Here is a 21,298-nt window from a genome sequence, read left to right on the forward strand (position 1 = left end):
TTTTTGAGAGCTTTCTGCATATGTGTTTGTAGGTAGAATAGTCGTAGTTTTGCTAAAATTAATTTTGTTGCCTTGATAACTTATATTTGTCCTGCACTGCAGTAGCTGGAGTGAAGGCTAAGTTGCTGTAACCAAGACGTGCTCATATACCGTGTGAACCACTGTTTCCCTGGTGGTTCAGATGGTAAAGAGCCCGCCTGCAATGCAGGAGACCCATGTCTGATCCCTGGGTTGGAAGATTCCATGGAGAAAGAAATGGCAACCCACTCCAGTATTCTTGCCTGGAGAATCCCATGGACTGAGGAGCTTGGTGGGCTACATTCCATGGGGTCTCAGAGAGTTGGATACAACTGAGCAACTAACACTTCTACTTTCAAGTAAGCTGAGACACCACCTCTTCCTCAGCAGTCAGTCCAGTCTGGGCTGGTAAGGCAGGTAAGCACCTTGAGGTCATGCAGGGTCCAGGTTCAGCCGTCCCCTGGGTACTGTACTGCTTCAGCGGTCTAAACCGGCCACGGCTGTATCTGCAGTTCAACCTCCTCAAAAAGGAAAGAACCATAGTCCTGGGTGAGCAGGATGTCTTATGTTAAAGGTGACTAGAAAAATCACTTCCGTTCACATCCTGTTCAACTGGACTGACCATATTCTTCCGTGTATACTCGACATACTCAGAAATGTAATCTCTACCTGGGTTGTGTATCCAGAAGGAGGAAAAATGGATATTCAGAACCATTAGTAGAAGACCTAAATATGCTTGCAAAAAGCCTGTTTACTCAATCCATATACTAATAAAGATGTGTGCATGCTCAATTTGTACTTGACTCTTTGTGACCTCGTGGACTGTGGCCCGCCAGGCTCCTCTGTCCATGGCATTCTCCAGGCAAGAATACTGGAGTGGGTTCCCATTTCCTTCTCCAGGGGATCTTCCCAACCCAGGGACTGAACCCACGTCTCCTGTGTCTCCTGTATTGGCAGGCAGATTCTTTACCACTGAGCCCCTGGGAAGCCCCATGCCAGTAAAGATAGAAATCTGGGGGAAAAAGAAAAAGCACCATTATTATCTTATGCCATAGTACAGTATTTACAGACAATTTGAGATATCCTTTTTTCCCTCTAAACCCTGTGACCACCAAGGTAGATCCTTTATAAGAGAAGAAACAAGTTTCAAGATGTTATTATAACTGACTTTACCAAATTCACCCATCTAATAGGAAAACATTGTGACCTGAATCCAAATCTTCTAATTCAGAATTCAGGGTGTTCTTTTACCTATAAAATATGTTACCTATTAAGACAAGCAGCTGCTGCTGCTGCTGCTGCTAAGTCGCTTCAGTTGTGTCCGACTCTGCGTGACCCCATAGACGGCAGCCCACCAGGCTCCGCCATCCCTGGGATTCTCCAAGCAAGAATACTGGAGTGGGTTGCCATTTCCTTCTCCAGTGCATGAACAGGAAAAGTGAAAGTGAAGTCGCTCAGTCATGTCTGACTGTTAGCGACCCCATGGGCTACAGCCTACCAGGCTCCTCCGTCCATGGGATTTTCCAGGCAAGAGTACTGGAGTGGGGTGCCATTGCTTTCTCCGAGACAAGCAGCAGCATAGCAAATTTATCATTTTTCAAAGCAAGTTGGGATACCTGTAACTTGTTTAGCATGGTGACCATCCTATACTTTTTGGTAAATTTATATTTCAACATCAGTCTTTTCTTTAGCTTTCTCTACATTTGCTGTAAACCTGCTATAGAGCTTTTTATTTCATTTTTTCTATTTGATTCACTTTTATAGATTTAAGTTCTCTGGTGTAATTCTTTTGATCTGTTTTTTGTAATATCTTAATCACAGTTACTCTAAAGTCTGTGTCAAACAATCCTGATATCTAGGTTACCTGTGGGTTTGTTTCTGTTGTCTGTTTCTTGGTATGACTAGTAAACTTTGAGTGAATGCTGGACATTATGTATAAAAAATTGTAGATGTTGTGAGTCCCCTCTGGAGAGGATTCCAGAAGATATTCTGGCAAGAAGCAGAGGGGAAGGTCATCTTACTTTAACCAGGACTGAGTGGATTCAGGGCTGGTTTGCAGTTTGTCAGACTCCATCTCCTAGTTTTCCTTCATCCCTGAAAAGTAGTTTTCCACAGGTACCAAGTGAGATATTTCTTCTTTTGAATTTTGTTCTATTTTTAGCCACTTTGTGCTTGGAAAATTAGCCTCTTGCCTTAAACATCTTCCTAAGCAAATAATCTTGAGTAAAGAGTCAGTGCTGTGTTGCTATAAGCTACTTAGAGCTGGAGGCAGAAGTCTCTCTGTACTTTTTTTTTTCCCAAAACAGTTCAATATAACCAAAATAATCATTGTCATCGTGTCTGTTCAGATGATTTAGAGATTCTTCCTCTCAGGAAATCCAAGAAACAGGTTTTGTGATCTTTTAAATAACTTGTGGGAATGGAGTATTACTCAGCCATTAAAAAGGAACACATTTGAGTCAGTTCTAATGAGGTGGATGAACCTAGAGCCTATTATACAGAGTGAAGAACATCAGAAAGAGAAAGATAAATATTATATACTAACATATATATAGAATGTAGAAAGATGATACTGATGGATTTATTTGCAAGGCAGCAATGGAGAAACAGAGAACAGACTTAAGGGGCTCAGGGAGAGGGGAGGAGAGGGTGAGATTTATGGAGAGATACCATAGAAAGTTACATTACCATATGTAAAATAGATAGCCAACAGGAATTTGCTGTATGTCTCAGGGAACTCAGACAACCTAGGGGGGTGGGATGGCGTGGGAGATGGGAGGGAGGTTCAAGAGGGAGGGGACATACGTTTCCCTGTGGCTGATTCATGTTGATGTTTGACAGAAAACAACAAAATTCTGTAAAGCAATTATCCTTCAATTAAAAAACTAAAAACTTGTGGGAAAAGACAGGTGGCTTTTATTCACCAAATAATTCATTCTTGTTTTAAAAAGATCCAAAAAAAAGAAAACGAGCGTGTCCTCTGCCCAGGATTAACTGCCTGTGAATAATTGTTTTCATCATTCAAGATTTTGCAGTTTCCAGGATGTTTTTTTTGTCTACCATATTCATCTCATAGATATTATATGCCTTTTATATCTCTGTTTTATAGATGAGGAAGCCAAGAAACACGCTTAGTCAGTGCTTAAAATCACAGGCCAATTATTGACAGAAGTGACTGAAATCAGGCTCCCAGGCCACTAGTCCTGCCCTGTCCACTGTCGTGAGCTCCATCCATCATAATATGTGAAGTATTTCTTAGAAGCTGTACCCGCACTCCCAAGTTTTAACTTGACAATATTGCTGGGTTTCATTACCTGTTAATAACTTCTTATTCAGGCCATTTCCTGCGGTCGTGGGAGTTAATACAAACTCTGAGATGCAGCCCTACATGCACGTAAGCAGGTGTACAGGCTACATATACCCTCCGCCTGCCTCTTCACTCCCAGTAGGAAGGAACTGTGGTAACCTAATCCCTGCGGTCAGAGTGCTGCAGCACACGCTCTCCCAAACCTTCTGGGGCAGTTGTCTGATGCTAAAAATGGCCTTTGCACCCGGACAAGGTGACATGGAAAGCATGCGGCCTCCGTTTCACAGGACGTCAGAGCTGGGGACGCTTAAATAACTCTTGGCATCCAAGTGAAAAGTTATCACTTGGCCCAAATCGCCTTCACTCATTTGCAGGAGGAGTTGATACCTTCCCACTGGCTCCCGCTCTGGGCACGAGACGCCCACATGGAATGTGCCTACTTACTCTCTCCGACCCCTTATTTATGGACGTCCCAGCCTCTCTGCTGAATCTCAAGAGGCTGTGCAAATGCAGCTGTCAGGCTTAGACCTGCTGCCAGCGCGTACAGTAGTCAACTGCCCTGCTTGGGTGCTTGCCTTTCGGGCACCATCAGAGGGTCTCAGCAGCAAAGACAAAGTTGTGGATGATCCTTTTTAACCTTCTAGAAACTCAGCTAACTCGTGTACGTAGGTATGTCCAGACTTCACATTTAATAAATGGTTGACCTGCAGGCAGACAGGTGTCGTAAAGACTGCGTCCCTTTAATGGAAGAGAAACTAAATTGGAAACAAACCGGGTGACCACTTTTGCTATTGTTTAGCCATGTGACCTCAGGGGCATAATATAACCTTTGATTTTCCTCCTTTGTAAACTGTAAGGAAAACTGTCTTCTAATGTACTGGGGCATATTTTAAAGAAAGACATGGTGGCTGTGAAATGTGTTTTAGGAGCCTGAGAGGAAAGGAGTGAATGTTAATTCATGGTAGTAAAGTGATTATTAAAGGATTCAAAAACTGATGCTTAGAACATCAAATTATTGTTTTCCAAAGTTGGAACTATAGCTTATTTAAGCTCAGTGATTCACAAGATATGCTTTGTTTGAGAGGCATACAATACTTGAATTTCTTTCCTATTAAATATCTTTGCTGAGACGGTCTGGCTTTTTTTTTTTTTTTTTTAAAGAAGTAGCTACTCAAAAAAGAAACTGTTTGGTGGTTGGGCTATTTGACCTTGGGTACAGGCTGATGGCCACAGGTGACACAACATTTTTCATCTGTTGCTATGTAGGAAGGTTTGTTTTGGATTAATGCTATGGTGTTCACTACACTGAGTGGAACCATTTCTCTCCCAATGTTTTCATCACCTCTTAAGTTTTAGGATTGCTCTCTGACTAGTTGGTATGAAGATGAGGGCTTTACTTGTGATAGCTGAGGTGGCTCTGGTGGAGAATGTGTTTTCTTCCAAGAACTTCTAAAATTTCTGACTCTGAATTTTAGTTGGTACTAGATAGATTGTGTTTTCATGCTCTTTTTAAAAACCATGATTTCTTAATAAGATATTTTAATATGATTTTCTCTACTGTATTTGATGTTAAATTTTATTAGGTAACTATGAGAGCACTTAAAGCACATTTTGAATTAATTATTACCATTTGATATCTTAATGTATTATTTGTCTAGTTTTCAAGAAATGATCAAGAAAGCATCAGTATATCGCCATCCATTAGCTAATCACTTAATGGATCCAGAGGTTCAAAAAGGTAAGTTATTTTATGTTTCTTTATGTAATTTGACCAAGTCTAAGAAGATAAAACAACTAACAGAATATAAATGCTAACCTTTACTTACATTCTCTGATGTCATAAAGAAAGCTAGGACTTTTATCAATTGCATATATATCTGTGCTTGTGTTTGCTAACCTGTAACTATCTCTAACAATGTTTATTGTCTCCTGCTATAGCTGTGGGCCTGATGATACGTTAGAGATAATTCTGACAGGTAATAAATCAAGTATATAGACTTGCTGGGTATTTAGATTTTTTTTTTTTTTTTAATCTGCAAAAGGGGAATAAAAATTTTCCCCAGATGCTATATGCTAAATACATGATTGTGATTTCTTAGTTATATCTTTTCAGATATAAGAAAGATAAAGAGAGATAAAAATAGTCTTATGGTTTTTACAGTTGCTTCCATGAAAGTTGATTTTAGACTATAAAATATTTCTAGCCTGTGTTTATGGTCCCTCTGATGTGTTAATTAGAGGCAAACACACAGTGCAATTTGACCTCTTTTGACCTCTTGTGGTAAGGAGAATTTAAAGTCAAATTCTACTACCAGTGGAGTTATTTGGATTTGAGCCAGTGTTTTTTTTACCATCATCCTAAATATCAAGAATGACTTTTCGTAGACCATGTAATGTAACTGTTCCCATTGTCTTGAGATAAAAAGTGCAGATAGGGACTTCCCTGGTGGTGCAGTGCTAAGACTCCACACTGACTACACAGGGCCCCAGGTTCGATCCCTGGTCAGGGAACTAGATCCCATGTGCTGCCACTGAAGATTCCACATGCCGCAGCTAGAAGCTCCTGCCTGCTGCAGCTAAACACCCTGCATGCAGCAATGAAAATCAAAGATCCTGCATGCAGCAACTAAGACCCAGTGCAGTCAAAAATAAATAAAAATTAAAAAGTGCGGGCATATGCTCTTGACATAGACTAGAAGAATTATTACCATATTTCTGTAGAACAGTTGTACAAACTTAATTATCTAGATTTCTTTGTCTCTCTGTTTTATCGACACACTTTGGATATTTTCTAACGACTATAGTCCTGTTTTTTTCCTCCCCTTTTTAGGCGTACCAGGTGGCCTCTACCTGGGTGAGCATCGTTAGGCCAAGAGAGCTGGGTGTATGCCCAGTGTTGGCAGGCTACATGGCTTAAACATGAATGGTTTAACTGTAGTAATTTTTGCAAATCTAAACACTTAAAGTCGTAATCACTTTAGAGAATCTAACCATTTAGATGATTTGAATGAAGATGTGATTTCTCTGCAGTTTAGGAATAAAATCTCATCACTATCATTACCGTTAGTAACAAAGCTTGGTTTCCACTGTGCATATGGTAATTTGGCAAATTACAAAAGATATGGAAGAAATTCAAGGTAAGGTGCAGGCAGAACTAGTATGAAAATATTTTACAGCGTGAACAAGCACAGCCCATAATCATCCACGTAGCTGAAGCTTTCAAAATACATTCACAGGCATGGTGCTGAGGGAATTAAGAGTGTGCTGATGGGGCACAGTCATGTGGAATTTTGTTGGGAAAGCTTTCAGTAACCAGTAGAACACTCAGTTCTCAAGTACTGAAGGGTATTGGCTTTTCCTGATCTAGCTGTTTTATACTTGGTTATCTTGTGCTTGGAAAGCATGGAGCAAGCCCATAGCCCAGTGCTTCTAACTCAACACTGGCCTGAAGATCCAAGAATTATAGGGTAACACTTAGTTATGCACAAAGTTAGGACTATAGTGAATGCTGAAAATTCCTCTGTCTTTGGTTTCTAAGGAGACGTGGGTTTGATCCCTGGGTCAGGAAAATCCCCCGGAGAAAGAAATGGTAACTGACTCCAGTATTCTTGCCTGGGAAATCCCATGGACAGAGGAGCCTGGAGAACTGTAGTCCATGGGGTCGCAAGAGTCAGACGTGACTTAGGGACTGAACAACAACAAAAGGTTTCTAATGCTGCATTGTAGTCTAAACCATCTAAAAGCACATCCACGTCAAATCTGTGCCACATCTGTGCCAAATCTCAGGTTGCCTACCCTTGTCAACAGCTGCCCTCCAGCTGTTAGCACAAGTAGCCATGTGTTATAAAGGGTGCTCTCAGGGTCTGTAGCCTTGGATCAGGTTCATCCTAACCCGAGGCTCCATGATTCCACAGGGACTCCCAAACCTGCCCTTCCAGCTGCCTACCTGATGTCCTCTGTTCTGCCTTGCATTGGTTTGGTCCCTTCAAGAGGCGGATGCCAGGATGGGACTAAACATGCCTGAGGTTTACAGGGGAGATGTTTGCAAAGAGCCTTCCCATCCCAGGTGGCACTAGTGATAAATACCACCTGCCAATGCAGGAGACACAGGAGATGTGGGTTCAATCCCCAGGTTGGGAAGATCCTCTGGAGAAGGAAATGGACAGCCACTCTGGTATTCTTGGCTGGAGAATCCCATGGACAGAGGAGCCTGGTGGGCTATAGTCATGGGGTGGCAAAGAGCTGGACACAGCTGAGCGCAGTTCCCATCATAAGCAATACTGCCTTAATATAGGAAGAAGAAATTTTGAGTAATTCTATTACTGTTTAAGAAACATACCAAACTGTATTCTGAGTTAACATTAATATACTAATTGGAGTACTATAGTACACAAAGTTACCAATGGGAGAATTATCTATCAACATATTTCATGTGTTTAAAAAGTAATCTGGATAAATATCTGCTAGATAAGACTAATCAATGTTCCGCATATTGAATAATAACCCTTAAACATGGTAATCTGCCTCAGATATCTTCAAAACTCAGGGTTGAATGTCAGGTTTGAACATCACTTGTTGCCCTCCAGGGAGGGGTCTATCACTGCTTCACGAGCCCACAAAGTCACACTTGGCTCCTAGACCCAAGGCTTTCTGCCTCACTGCAGACTCGGCATCTTTTGTCTAGATGATTAGGGCTTCCAATTCGCTTCTAACGTAGCCTCCGCTGCTGCTGCCAGAAGGAATTTCTCAAATATCAAATTCGACGGCGTCAGTTCTCATCCTCATGATTGTCATTGGCTCCTGCTCACCCTGTAGAAGAAAGGTCAGCACTGCCCTCGGGTCATCCCTGCCTGCCTCTTCCAGCTCGTTTTCCACACCAGCCTGTACACCAGCTCGGGGTCCTCCCGGTTCTCTGAGTCTGTCTCCACGTTCCGGCGGGGACTGCGTCTGCCTCCCCTGACCTCCTGTCCTCCCTTCTCTGCCTGGCAGCCTTGGTCTTCCCTCTGCTGCAGCTCAGATGTCTCCTCCTGAGGCTGCTTCTCCTGATCCGGCCAAGCGACAGGGCTTCCCATCGCTTGTCACAAGTATTTCTTTTATCCCACGTTGGTACTATTCCAGCAGCAGGCTCTGAGTACAACTAAATTTGGTTCTTTTTTTTTTTTTTCCCCCTACTTGCAACCTGAGCAGTCTCAGTAAAAAGTGAATTTTCTTTCTTTGGCAAATGTATTGATAGTTATCATTTGAGCCACTTAATGAAAGTTACAGCCTCTTGTATAACACAGGGAGCTCAGCCTGGTGCTCTGTGATGACCCAGGTGGGTGAGATGGGGGTGGGGTGGGAGGGAGGTGCAAGAGGGAGGGGATATATAGGTATATATACACACGTGCATGCTAAGTCGCTCAGTCATGTCCGACTCTGTGGCCCTATGGACTTTATGCCAGGCTCCTCTGTCCATGGGATTCTCCAGGCAAGAATATTGGAGTGGGTTGCCATTCTCTTCTCCAGGGGATCTTCCCGACCCAGGGATTGAACCCACGTCTCCCGTCTCTTGCATTGGAAGGCAGGTTCTTTACCACTAGTGCCACCTGGGAAGCGCCCCCCCCATATATACATATAAATGTATATATACACATACACACCTATATATATACTTAGAACTGATTCAGGTTGTTGTACAGCAGAAACTAACACAGCATTGTAAGGCAATTATCCTCCAATTAAAAAATACATTCTGGCAAAAAAAAACTACAGCTTCTATATATTCTTGAAACTAAGCAGACATCCAGACCAAAAAAAAAATTGTGAAAACAGCATAAGGGAATCAGCTTTAACATAAGGGCCTGAGAACTTGACATTGCTGAGCCTTTCAGAATTCTAGTTTTCAGGTTTGCCTGTGACCATTCACTAATCTGAAAATATCTTTAACATCTTTAAAAAAATTCTCTAGGTATTTCTAAGAAGCACATGACATTCATCTTTGAATAGAAGATTCTATTGAATGACAGTCTCTTTCATTTAGTTGAGGAGTTTTTACTTTAAATTTTGCTGACAGGTCTTCATGACAGCCCTCAAATGGAAGCTTAAATTCACTTGTCATAGCTGTTAAAGAATTTTGTTTTTCATGTATTTCTGTGATCTGACCCTTCCATCTATTATTGCTGTTATTGACCTTAAAAGTATAAAAGAGAAGAGTACAGACAGAACCTGCATTTTTGAAGGCTTGTTGCAATGCAGCCTTGAAAGTCAATTCACTGTTGAATCTTCCTCTTAAGAAAATCATCATTGTAATGTGGCAGAATCTTGCTGATTTTTACTTTGTAATGGAAACCGCTTTAATTCCCCAGAGAACAAGAGCACTTGGTGGATTTTATTCTTGATCAGCAAAGATTTAATAGCAGGAGAATGGTGTTAAGCCTTTATTGTATCAAAAGCATTAAGACAGATAAGCCTAAAATTGCAACATAATTGTGATGGTTTCTTGATTATGTTTTATTTACAATTTGTTTTAATATTTGTTTCAATATTAAATTCATTAACAATAATACTCTAAGATTATAGTAGATAGCTTTATCTACAGGTGTAGGACTTCCCTGGGGGCTCAGATGGTAAGGAATCTGCCTGCAATGCAGGAGACCTTGGTTCGAATCCTAGGTTGGGAAGATCCCCTGGAGAAGGAAATGGCAACCCACTCCAGTATTCTTGCCTGGAGAATCCCATGGACAAAGGAGCCTGGTGGGCTATAGTCCACGGAGTTGCAAAGAGTTGGATGCAACTGAGCAGCTAACACACACAGGTATAGATATCAGAAGTTTTCTGCTTTTCATGTAGGGAAGCCAAAATTCCAGATATTGCGTAACATTTCCTGGTTTTAGTTATTTGTCCTGGGGCTGAGTGCTAGATTACAAGGAAGGAATATGTGTAGAAAATTGTTCTTTGGAAGTATAAGTTAGAATTCCATTGTATGATAATGCTATTAACTTTTGGAGAAAAGTGCTCTTTGCATCTTTCCTAAAAACCAAAGAATATCCACTAATTCATTGACCTTCTCAAGATTCAATCCCATAATCAACAAATAGCCAGACATACTCTTTGGGGACCTGTTCTTTGTGTATTATGTTTGGAGCATAGACTTCCCCCTTTTATTAGAAGAAGGCAATCTTAGGGATGCCCTGTAAAAGTGCAGCTTTTCTGTTAGATTCCTGCCCAGTGGCTGTTGTCATCAACCTTGAAACGGGTGGTGATATTGCTAAAACACTGAGTGCGTTCTAGTGCCTACTAAACTGATTTGGTCATGTCCCCCTCTTTGCAACCCTATGGACTGTAGCCTGCCAGGCTCCTCTGTCCATGGAATTCTCCAGGCAAGAATACTGGAATGGGTAGCCATTTCTTTCTCCAGGGGATCTTCCCGACCCAGAGATACAACTTGTGTCTCTTATGTCTCCTGCATTGGCAGGTGGGTTCTTTACCACTAGTGCCACTTGGGAAGCCCCTGTCTTTTAATTTAAATAAATAACTGTTCTTAAAATTGTGACCCCTGGGAGTTCCCTGGTGGTCCAGTGTTTAAGACTTGGTGATTTCACTGCTGTGGGCTGGGTTCAATCTCTGGTCAGGAAACTAAAACCCTGTAAGTCTTGAGGCGAGGCCAAAAAAAATTTTTTTTTTTTTTTTACCTCAAAATCTTTAAATAGAAGTTAATGCTAAAAAACAGTAAAGTGGTTTTTTTTTGTTTTTTGTTTTTTTTAATTTAATTGGCTGAGCTGGGTCCAAGTTGCTGCTTGTGGGATCTAGCTCGCTGCCCAGGGATCGAACCTGGGCTAGGGATCGAACTCCTGCACTAGGAGCCCAGAATCTTAACCGCTGGACCACCAGGGAAGTCCCTGAAGTCTTAAGCTGGATGTAATTGTGTTTGTGTATCTGCTTTTAAAATCCCATGTATTACATCTGGACAAATAATTTTAAGTACCCAAATTCAGTATATTTTGATTTCATGCTATCAATTATGGAATATTTTTTTATGAGTGTCCCTTCCTATGGAATGACTGATATTCATATAGTCTTTAAATTCAAAGGAGAATACTAATATAAAACACTGTCAGTTAAATTTTCTTCAGCCTGACAGTGTTTGCTAAAGGATATGTGGTCATCCTAGGTGCATAACTAATTTCAAATGACCATGTACAGTGGTAGAATTGTGTTCTTTTAGAGTGTATATGCAATTAATCCCTGGGTAAAGAATCTGCCTGCAATGCAGGAGACCCAGGAGTCTCGGGTTCGATCCCTGGGTTGGGAAGATCCCCTGAAGAGGAAATGGGAACCCACTCTGGTATTTCTGCCTGGGAAATCCCATAGACAGAGGAGCCTGACAGGCTATAGTTCATGGGTCACAAAGGGTCAGACACAACTGAACAACTAAACAACCACCACCACCACAACAACAGGCAATTAATAGCAGTTGTTGTTTCATGAAATCTCTTAGAAGATCCTTTAATTTGGGGGGTGTAAGTCATTTTTTTATTACATAATATATTCACATATGAATTTTTAATCTCAGTTCCTTATAGAAGTAAAAATGTGGTTGTTCTTGAAAAAAAAAGTGTCTAGCTCTATTTATTTACACTTGTTATTACACTGTAGTTGTTAGGACAACAGCGCTGATCTGGTCAACTAAGCTCTAAAAGAAAGTGCAAAGTCAGAGATGTCAGTGTGGTAGCGGTAAATACTCACCAGCAAAGTTTTTTATATCAAAGATTGGAATCTTCGGGGGTGCTCCTGGGATTTCATGTGCTCTAACGTCTATTAATCCCTGGTACCTTAGGTGACTTGTCAAAGAAGTGCTGCATTTATAAGGAGTTTGCAAGGAGGCCCAAGCGGGCACATTCAACTAAAGGTCAAGGAAGCAATTAAAGTTCTCAGCTTTCCCCTAAAGAACTTCCGCAGCACTCTGCTGTCCCCTCAGCCTCCCATCTTAGCAAGGCAAGTGAATCTAGCAAAATGAAAGTTAAAGTTCAAATACAACGTTATTACCAATAGAGCTCTTCCTGAACGTGAGTGCGTGCTGTTGTTTCAGGAGAAATACAGTGAAATATGTTAGAAGAGGTGTCTCTTGCTTAAGGCTCTCCGTTTTTCACTGGTTTGTTCCTCTGCGTCTCTGCCAAGGTCAGTGTGAGTGCTGGTGGAGGGGGTGGGAGGGTGGCCCTGCCATGGAATGTGGTGAGGAACGTGGTGAGGTTAGAGTCCTTCGAAGAGTGCTTGGTTCTGTCTGGGTCTGTTCAGGGATCACAGAATTTAGGACAGGAAATTATCTTGACTCAAGTCCCTGCTGGATTGTGGTCCCTGAGGGAATCTTCCACCGTGGGCAAACTGCATCTCCTTCTTGCCACCGTGCTCCCAGAATGCTACGGAATGATGTTACTGGAGCTCACAGGACAGAGTTTGGCAACTATTGGGTGGTTCAGAAAGTTCGTTCAAGATTTTCAATAAGATGCTATGGAAAAACCCGAGCGAACCTTTTGGCCAACTCAGTACATCTTCTCTTAGGACTCAAGGACTCAAGGCACCCTCTCACCCCTGTTCTTGCCTCAGTGCCATGGAGAAACTGCAGAATCTCCTGGGGCCTTCACGTACTCTTGAGCCCAGAATTTTTAAGACTGGTGCCAAATCCCTAATCTTGTTTTTTTTTTTTTACCTTTGCATGTTTCCCCTTTCCTAAAATTTTGGGACTTGTTTTAATGATAAAAGTTTGTTTGTTTTTGAGCAAAATTGCTTCCTTAATTTTAGGAAGAATAGATTTAAAAATTGCTGGTGTCAGATTTTAGTTTAGAGGTAGGGAGAATTGTGAATCATCAAACTTTCTAATTGCAGAACGGGCCGCTTGTGAAGGAACAACTTCACCCTCATTGACAATATTCAAAGAGGCAGAACAAGCTGGGCGTGTTGTTCATCCCCAAAGGAACATGAGTTTCCTGGATGAGGTGCAAGCTGAGACCAAGAGGCAGCCATGGTGTTTTCCATCTGATGTTCAAGGATTGGATGACATTTGACTTTGGAGTGTCATATCTGTTTTGAAATTATGAATGATGGCAAGGTTGGAAAGTGTGATGGTTTTAACTTTCGAGATTTGGGAAATAAATTTCCCAAGAGAAACTTGTCTTCTTCTATGAAGACCAGAATGAGAAATTTTTGTACTTCCCCCAAATTTCTTGGAAATGTTTTTGTTTCTGTTTGTTTATTTACTTGTTTTTGGGTCTCGGGGCAGAGGTGTGAGCGAGTGATACACTTCATGTCACAGTACATGGGCATCATCTCAGCAAGACCCCCCTGTTGTATGTGTATCTGTCTGTATCTTGTCTCATTCATTCTTTTTACCCATTTCATACTTCCTTTCCTTTTCCAACTTCTTCCTGGCCATCTTTCTAGTGTGTTTGATGTATGTCTTTGACAAATATTTTCACACATATCCACTTAAGGACTTGTGCAAAAATTTAGAAGAGGGAGCAGGATTGTTGGTTTATAGGATATTTATATATAAATTAACAAAATACCATAAGATTGCTCTCCAGAATGACTGCAACATTTTGTATTCTCACCAGTGAAACTTATCCGAAATTGTCGATGGTAAGATGTTATGAGTTGCCTCCAAAAAATAACATAAAATCAGTAATAATAATATGATACAAGTGTGTATTGATGGATGGTATCAAATGTGTTTTGTCTAGATAAAGGCAGGTCACAAAGGATCTGCTACATTGAAATAACTGAAATTGTACCGTGAAGCCAATATGAATAGTAGAAATCTTAGATTCTATCGTCAGTCTTTCTTTTGTTCTAGATGAATAGATTGGTAGCCTTTATTTATTTATTTATTTTTTTGATTGCTAGCCTTTAAAATATATTGCTTTTTAAAAGTCTGTCAATTATTGTTTATTTCACATAGCATTGCAGAAATGACTAGCAGTGATTTCAACCTCAGTAAAAATCAGAAAGATACTGTCCCAGTGTATGAAATGTCAGCTTCTGTTAAGAGCTGTTTTTAAATAGTTTATCTTACTATCATTACATTGCAGCTAAAGTCAGTGACTGGTCAGAAGTAACTTAGAACAAGTGGAAATGCTGCATTTCCAGCAGATTCCTCTCCTTTGCCATGGTTTTACTGCCACAACCACAACCACTTCGTTTTTCTTTTCCTTTCAGAGAGCAGAGAAGATGACGATGACAGGACAGTGGTTGCAGAGATCATGCGGAGATGTTTTGTTCCAGCGTTTGTAACAACCATCCCCTGGGAGGGATTTCATTTCGTTGGTCATGAGATTCAGATCAGTGAAGCCATGGATTGTTACGGCGCTGTCGTTTGGCCATCGGTATAATTTCATACAAAATTTGCTACATTTCAATTATTTTTCATCCAATTTTGTTTATTATTATATACTGTTTGGAAGGAGAAGAGAGGTTCCATAGTTCTATCTTGTGACCTCAAGCAACAGTAAAATTTAGAAATCAAGAAATTGGGAAAATGCTTCCACCAATTCTATTTCTGACTTGTAGGGTTAATAAAGACGGTTGTTTACACATTCAGTTTTTGGTTACTATAGGTCACAAAAGTTTAGAGTGGTACACATTTTTATTTCCCACTTAACTAGGCTCTATTTGAGTTAAACAATTATAATGAAATCTGTATCAGTCTCAACATGCAGAATATTCTAAAAGGCCAACACGCATTCATCAATTGTCCTACGAAGGGTGCAGCCCCCTCTACTGTCTGCCCCAATCTTGAACATATATTTCTTTAAAATGACTCTTATTATCAAAAGTTGCTTCCTTTTGAAGATGATCAAGCCTAAGTAGCTGAACTCTGTGTTCTTAGTTCTCTCCTCTCCCCAACAGCCCCAAAGACTTTCACTCCTAGATGTTGAACCTACTGGAGAATGTGCTTCTGTGGATGATTTTCTGTAGAGTGTGTATATATACATACACACGCTCACACATGCACGCGTGCTCAGTTGCTCAGTTGTGTCTGACTGTTTGCGACCCCGTGGACTGTAACCCGCCAGGCTCCTCCGTCCATGGGATTTTCCAGGCAAGAATACTGGAGTGGGTTGCCATTTCCTCCTCCAAGGGATCTTCCCGACCCAGGGACCGAACCCACACCTCCTATGTCTCCTGCACTGGCAGGCTGATTCTTCACACTGTGCCACCTGGGAAGCCCACGCTCACATGTGCTCATATACGTATTATAGCGTTAGTGGGATATTTGTCTAATAGAGTTTAATATTGCTTTCTGTGATTACTTACTAAGCACTGTTTTTTCTTTTTTTGCATTTTCATAGGCCCTTGTTCTGTGCTATTTTCTGGAAACTAACGTAAAGCAGTATAACATGGTCGACAAAAATGTGATTGAAATTGGAGCTGGAACAGGGCTCGTCTCCATTGTGGCGAGTTTACTTGGTAAGTAGCTGCTTTAGATCACGTGGGATCAGAGAATCCAATGATCTGATATCATTAGTTGCTTTTGCTATCCATTTACTATGCCTGGAGAATTCCATGGACTGTGTAGTCCATGGGGTCGCAAAGAGTCGGACACGACTGAGCGACTTGCACTTTTATTTTACTATAACCTGGGCCTATTTTTTTTTTAATATAAATGATAGTTTATTTTGAAATTCTCCACCTGATAGAAAGTTGGTCCCAGTTTCTCATAATTGAGTCTTTGTACATATATTTTTTTTGTATATCTATCCCCTGCTCCTTTTTTTTCCTGGGCTTATTTGCCTTCTTATTCCTGATATTAAGGAATATCTTTTAGTTTTTTCCTATTTTTATGTATTTATTTCTAGTTTTATTTTGAAAAATTTTATTTATTTTCAATTGAAGGATAATTGCTTTACAATACTGTGTTGGCTTCTGCTTTTCATCAACATGAATCAGGGCCTGTTTTCAACTCCTTCATGCTTTGAATGGGCTTCATTAAGAAACTCTAACAATGTTAAAGTCATCTAACTGGTTTCTTTCCGAATTTTCTTGGAAGCTGTATTAGTTCTTCTCCTGGGGTGTAGGTCACAAGCACATTCTAGCCGGCATGTATATCCTGGCATTCTGGCTGCTGGAGGACATGTGAAATATGAGGCACAGGCAGAGCTGACTACTGCAGACTCTCTCTTCTTTATTTAAATTTAGCCCCATTTCAGCAGCAGCAGCAACATCCCCATGTACTTGGTATATTCCTTTTGGGTTTTGAAGTCATTTTCTTTTATGAAAAAGCACCTGTTAGAATAGAGAAAGAGTGTTAGAAATCATGTCTGCTTCTAAGTTTAGGCACGTGTCCTTGAATTTATTTTCTCAGTTATTTCCATTCTTCTTTTGCAATCGCTTGTTCTCTCACTAGCATCTTCTTTTCCAACTAAATGTGTGATGGTCTCTACGTGTGTCTGAGCCTGCTTCAGTCTTTTTTTTGTTATCTATTTCACAGCCTTAATTTATCTGCCTTCTCTGATGTGCGTGGCCCAAATCCGTCTTGATTTCCTTGATCTTCAGAAGTGCACACCTGCCACTCTAAAATCTTGAGAGGAGTTCAAGATTTAGCAATTTACAACTTTCTAAAACACTGGAGAAATATAGGACCCTTGAAAGCCTCCCCAAATATTTTATTTATTTATTTTTAAATTGCTCTGTCTTGACATTGCTTTGAAATTTACCATTCCACTTAGTATGGCTAGTGTCAGAGGTCCTGTTGGATTTAAACTTGAAAGCTTCCTCATCGAAGAGCAGAATTTGTGTTTTGGGAAGTTGTTCATTCATTAAAAAGAATCAGTCCTTTTGGTCTGCTTGTATGACTTGATACAGACATCAAAAGATGGAAGCTTTGTTTAGTCAGTGGTAATGTTTATCTCTAGACACGAAGCTCTTCATAGTCAGCCTCAGTGCCTCAGTTCAGTCGCTCAGTCGTGTCCGACTCTTTGTGACCCCATGGACTGCAGCCTACCAGGCCCCGCTGTCCATGGGATTTCCCAGGCAAGAATACTGGAGTGGGCTCCCATTTCCTCCTCCAGGGGATCTTTCCAACCCAGGAATTGGATCTACGTCTCCTGCATTGGCAGGTGGATTTTTTATCCGCTAAGCCACCTGGGAAGCCCCAAATGCAGGTTGTAAGAGTCAGGCTTATAATGGGTTCAAGCTGAAATCATGGGCTTGAACCTGGTTGTCATGATACTTTCAATGTAATGACCCTGGGAAGTCGTCTCTCCTGCCTCCACTTCTCACACTTAAGCACTTCCTGGTCAACGATGGGGTGCTCAGTGTTATGTAAACTCATTTGGTCTCATAGGACTGGAGCTCAAGTTTCTCTTAGGGAAGATCCCATTCATTTTTCAACAGTGACATCTGACTGTGCCAAACCAGTGAGGATACCAAATCCTTTGAATTTCCCTTCCTTTTGATGGTTTAAGTTGATAAATAGAAAATAACAGCAAGAATAACAAAACAAAACTGACAAAAAAAAACCAAAACAAAACCCAGGAGAACAGAAAAGTGCAACAGATGTAAAAGCATCAATACCTGGAGAACCTAATTGTGTGTAAGGGGAGGCACAAAGCTACCTTAGCATCCAGTTTGAAGGGATGTCCCTCCTGTGTGTACTGTCTTTGATGTGAGACTGGCCTTCGTGTCAAATTGCAAAGCGCATGGTGGCTCACAGACTGACGGCTTCACCTCGTCCCACGAAGGTTTCTTTCCCTCCTGTCTTTTGTTTCCCAGGTGCACACGTGACTGCCACAGATTTACCCGAGTTACTTGGAAACCTGCAATATAATATTTCCCGAAACACCAGAATGAAAGCTAAGCATCTGCCTCAGGTCAAAGAGCTCTCCTGGGGTGTAGCTTTAGACGAGAACTTCCCCAGGGATTCCACCAACTTTGACTACATCCTGGCGGCTGACGTTGTCTATGCTCATCCATTTCTTGAAGAACTCCTCATTACCTTTGACCATCTGTGTAAAGAAACCACCGTCATCCTCTGGGTCATGAAATTCAGGCTGGAGAAGGAAAATAAATTTGTAGATAGATTTGAGCAGTTGTTTGACCTGGAGGAGATTTCTAGTTTCCCTAGCCTGAATATTAAGTTGTATAAAGCGATGAAGAAAAATCGGAAGAGTGCATGTTATCCTCAAAGGAGGACGTGGAAAGCGAAGGCAATTTCTGATAGATTATTGCTTTAACAAAAACCCTAGATAATCTGATGTAGCACTGACTTTCCCAAGGGGAAAGACACACACACACACACACACACACACACACACACACGCGCGCGTGCGCATGCCTCACCCCAGGCAGGGATGTTCCCAGATATAGCATGTGGATCTAGAGAATGGCAAAGCCATTGTGTGCTAATTGATTAGAACAAGGTCTGCTTTCCTTATCTTTCTATAGCACCATCTTTAATTATTATCATCTTAAAACATGGTGCAGTTATTGTTAAAGTATAACTGTTGAACAATGGTTTTTAATAAACAATGGTTTTTAATAATGGTGTCTCTAACATAAGCTTACGTGATTCTCTCTTTAGAAATAAAGACATGGACTCTAGTGAGCTCACAAATAAATTGGAAAAGGCAGATATAGGATGTAATGGTCAGTGTGAGATTACTGTGGCTTCGTTAGTGTCAGCTTACAGGTGGTCTGTCTTCTCTGCTCGGCAGGGTGGGTCTCCAGCCCAACTCCTGAAATCAATCAAGCTGGTGGATTTGAGGTTATGGGCAAGGACATTTCACTCCAGTAAATGAAAAATGAATGGAAGAACACATAAAAACAGCTGAGATTTTGGAGGGAGTTATTGTTTTATTTTTAAGCCAAGTACAGATACTCTGTATCACAAGAACAGAAATAAATATAAAAGTTTGAGTTGAAGATACACATGAAAAGATTTCAGTCTCTAATCTCAAATAACCAGACATGTGGCTGTTTTTAACATTTAAAGCTTTTCTGATGAACATACAGAGACCTAGATATTTGAAATCCTGTGTGCTTTCCTCTCACCCCCCATCCCCTGCAAGGTCCTTAGAGATTAAAGTCTGAAGTAATTAAAGTCAGTGCAAGAAGAGCAAAATATTAGGATTTTGTACCATGTAACCAGACTAGTGGTTGTAACCCTTCTGGGTTCTCGGTGATGTTTGCTGGGCCAGCTCTGTGCTCGGGGAGTGCCATCGCCCCAGCCCTTCCTACTTCGCTGGAAGTTCTCAGTCTATTCATGGCTGAGTAGAGCCAAAGAGCCGACTTCCTAGGACTCTGACCTAAGCCAGGATGCAAGTGTACTCCTGGTGGGTTTTTTTGGTACGTAAGGTTCATGGGGTCATCTCTTCAGAATTACCAGCATTTACATGCCCTTTGTTGTTTTCACAGCCTGTTACCTTACAAGAAATCAACTAATTCTCAGGGGCCGTTCTAAGAGTCTCTGTAAAATCAGTCTCCCCACCATAAATTGGCCCAGGCTGCCAGGGGTGTGGTCCCTGCCCCAAAGCCACACAGCTGCAGGGGGGCGGTGCTGGGCCCTCGGGCTCCTGGTTGAGTCCAGAACCCCTGAATTTCATTGTTGGTTTGTTTGTTTACCATTACTCGGCCTTCCTGTATTTAAAACAGTCATTTTCACACTCTTTTGTAAGTAAGTGAAGTCATTTCTTCCAAGTGAGATCAACACCCAGTTAAGCAAATGCACGCATGTGTTTAAGGTGATACTTAAGCAGAGCTGGAAGGAGGTGAAGGAACAGCTGTGCCAGGACCTTCGCGCAGGAGCCCAACCAGTCCTCGGGAGGAAACACGGAACCAAGGTCAGTGAGCTTGGAGCGGGCTGAGCTGGGGAGACCGGGAAGATCCGGGGTCAGAGAGGCTGGCGAGGCTGGTTCACGTGGGACCTTCGTGGCAGGCTGGGGTCTCGGGAAGCAGGCCCGGAGGTGGTGTAAGGTGTGCAGGTCATTTTTTGGGACGGGATGAAGACATGTGGAAGGAGCAGAAGGAAGCAGGGCAGTAGCAGAGGTCAAGCTGCCATGCAGGCGTGGCCACAGCCCCAGCCATTCCCCCCGACTCCCCAGGGCCGCTGGACCTGGTGACTGTCCCTGGACAGTGGGTGCCCTGGAAGGCTGTGGTTCGGGGTGGCGACTGTAGGGTAAGGCGATGCTGGAGGGCCCGCGACGTTGCCAGCCCAGGGCCCTCTGCTAGCAGAGCTGCTGCGAGGTGATGAGTTGCTGTGAGAGGTTGGGCAGCACGTCAGGGCAGCCACCACCTCAAGGCCACTGCAGAAGCTAGGCTTCTCCTCCGGGCAAGTGGAGGATCAGGGGATGGTTTGGAGTAGAGTGAAACAGTCAGCCCTCTGTGTAAGGACCTCTCTGGCTGATCACTAGAGTGACCACTGGAAATTAGAGTTTCTAGATCACTGAGCAGGACACAGGGGCCAGCGGGGAGGCAGCAGGGTCCAGGCGCGAGAGGGTGGCCGCCCGCTCACAGCGGGGACTGTGCCCGCAGGTGGTGAGAGGGGTTGTGTCTGGAGGAGTCTGGAGAGAATTCGCCTGCAATGCGGGAGACACAGGTTTGATCCCTGGGTTGGGAAGATCCCCTGGAGGAGGATGTGGCAACCCACTCCAGTGTTCTTGCCAGGAGAATCCCATGCACAGAGGAGCCTGGTGGGCTACAGTCCGTGGGGTTGCAGAGTCGGACATGACTGAGCGACTGAGCACACACTGGAGGCTGAAGCCAGCCGGCCTTCTCCCCAGGCTGGATAGGATGCGATGCTGACTCTGTCATCTTTGGTCTGGGTTGGGCAGAACGTCCCAGCTATGGGCCGGGAGGTGGCTTGTGATGCTCACGGGGGAAATGACAGTGAACCCAGGGTGAAATAAGGACTCAGCCCTGAGGCAGCTGGGCCAAAATGAGACACAGCTGCATCTGGGATAGGTTTTTTTAGGTTCTGTCCTCCTTCATCCCGATTGTATTAGG

General features: G+C 42.3%; 1 protein-coding gene and 1 long non-coding RNA gene across 11 annotated transcripts; one reads left to right on the forward strand and one right to left on the reverse strand.

Annotated features, from left to right (window-relative positions):
- Nucleotides 1-3,811: 3,811 nt before the first annotated feature.
- On the forward strand, nucleotides 3,812-18,851 carry LOC145530570 (protein-lysine methyltransferase METTL21E). 10 transcript variants are annotated; one of them, XM_081552127.1, is made up of 6 exons: nucleotides 3,812-3,986; nucleotides 4,984-5,063; nucleotides 14,516-14,682; nucleotides 15,206-15,398; nucleotides 15,649-15,766; nucleotides 18,071-18,851. In XM_081552127.1, the coding sequence occupies exons 4-6, from the start codon at nucleotides 15,228-15,230 to the stop codon at nucleotides 18,529-18,531; spliced, it is 750 nt and encodes a 249-aa protein (XP_081408253.1). In that variant the 5' UTR covers nucleotides 3,812-3,986; nucleotides 4,984-5,063; nucleotides 14,516-14,682; nucleotides 15,206-15,227; the 3' UTR covers nucleotides 18,532-18,851. The 10 variants fall into 10 exon arrangements, with proteins under 10 accessions (XP_081408253.1, XP_081408247.1, XP_081408248.1 ...); XM_081552125.1 differs by lacking the exons at nucleotides 3,812-3,986; nucleotides 4,984-5,063; nucleotides 15,206-15,398 and adding exons at nucleotides 12,195-12,298; nucleotides 12,393-12,481; nucleotides 13,187-13,939; XM_081552124.1 differs by lacking the exons at nucleotides 3,812-3,986; nucleotides 4,984-5,063; nucleotides 15,206-15,398 and adding exons at nucleotides 12,195-12,298; nucleotides 12,393-12,481; nucleotides 13,187-13,409.
- LOC145530580 (uncharacterized) lies at nucleotides 3,829-9,124 on the reverse strand. The gene is made up of 2 exons (XR_014071915.1): nucleotides 8,911-9,124; nucleotides 3,829-7,271 (listed from the first exon to the last, which is right to left on the reverse strand). It is a non-coding gene; the product is annotated as an uncharacterized LOC145530580 (long non-coding RNA).
- Nucleotides 18,852-21,298: the final 2,447 nt, after the last annotated feature.

This window comes from Giraffa tippelskirchi, chromosome 12, assembly GCF_054371585.1.
Source record: "Giraffa tippelskirchi isolate mGirTip1 chromosome 12, T2T-mGirTip1v1.2.pri, whole genome shotgun sequence".
NCBI classification, from domain to species: domain Eukaryota; kingdom Metazoa; phylum Chordata; class Mammalia; order Artiodactyla; family Giraffidae; genus Giraffa; species Giraffa tippelskirchi.

Excerpts from the sequence above, each read along its gene's own strand:
- LOC145530570 (XM_081552121.1), top strand. The coding sequence starts at position 3,948 with ATGATCCTTTTTAACCTTCTAGAAACTCAGCTAACTCGTGTACGTAG. Across the intron at positions 3,995-4,983 it reads CAGCTAACTCGTGTACGTAG|TTTTCAAGAAATGATCAAGA; the intron begins GTATGTCCAGAC and ends TTATTTGTCTAG. Across the intron at positions 14,683-15,648 it reads GCGCTGTCGTTTGGCCATCG|GCCCTTGTTCTGTGCTATTT; the intron begins GTATAATTTCAT and ends GCATTTTCATAG.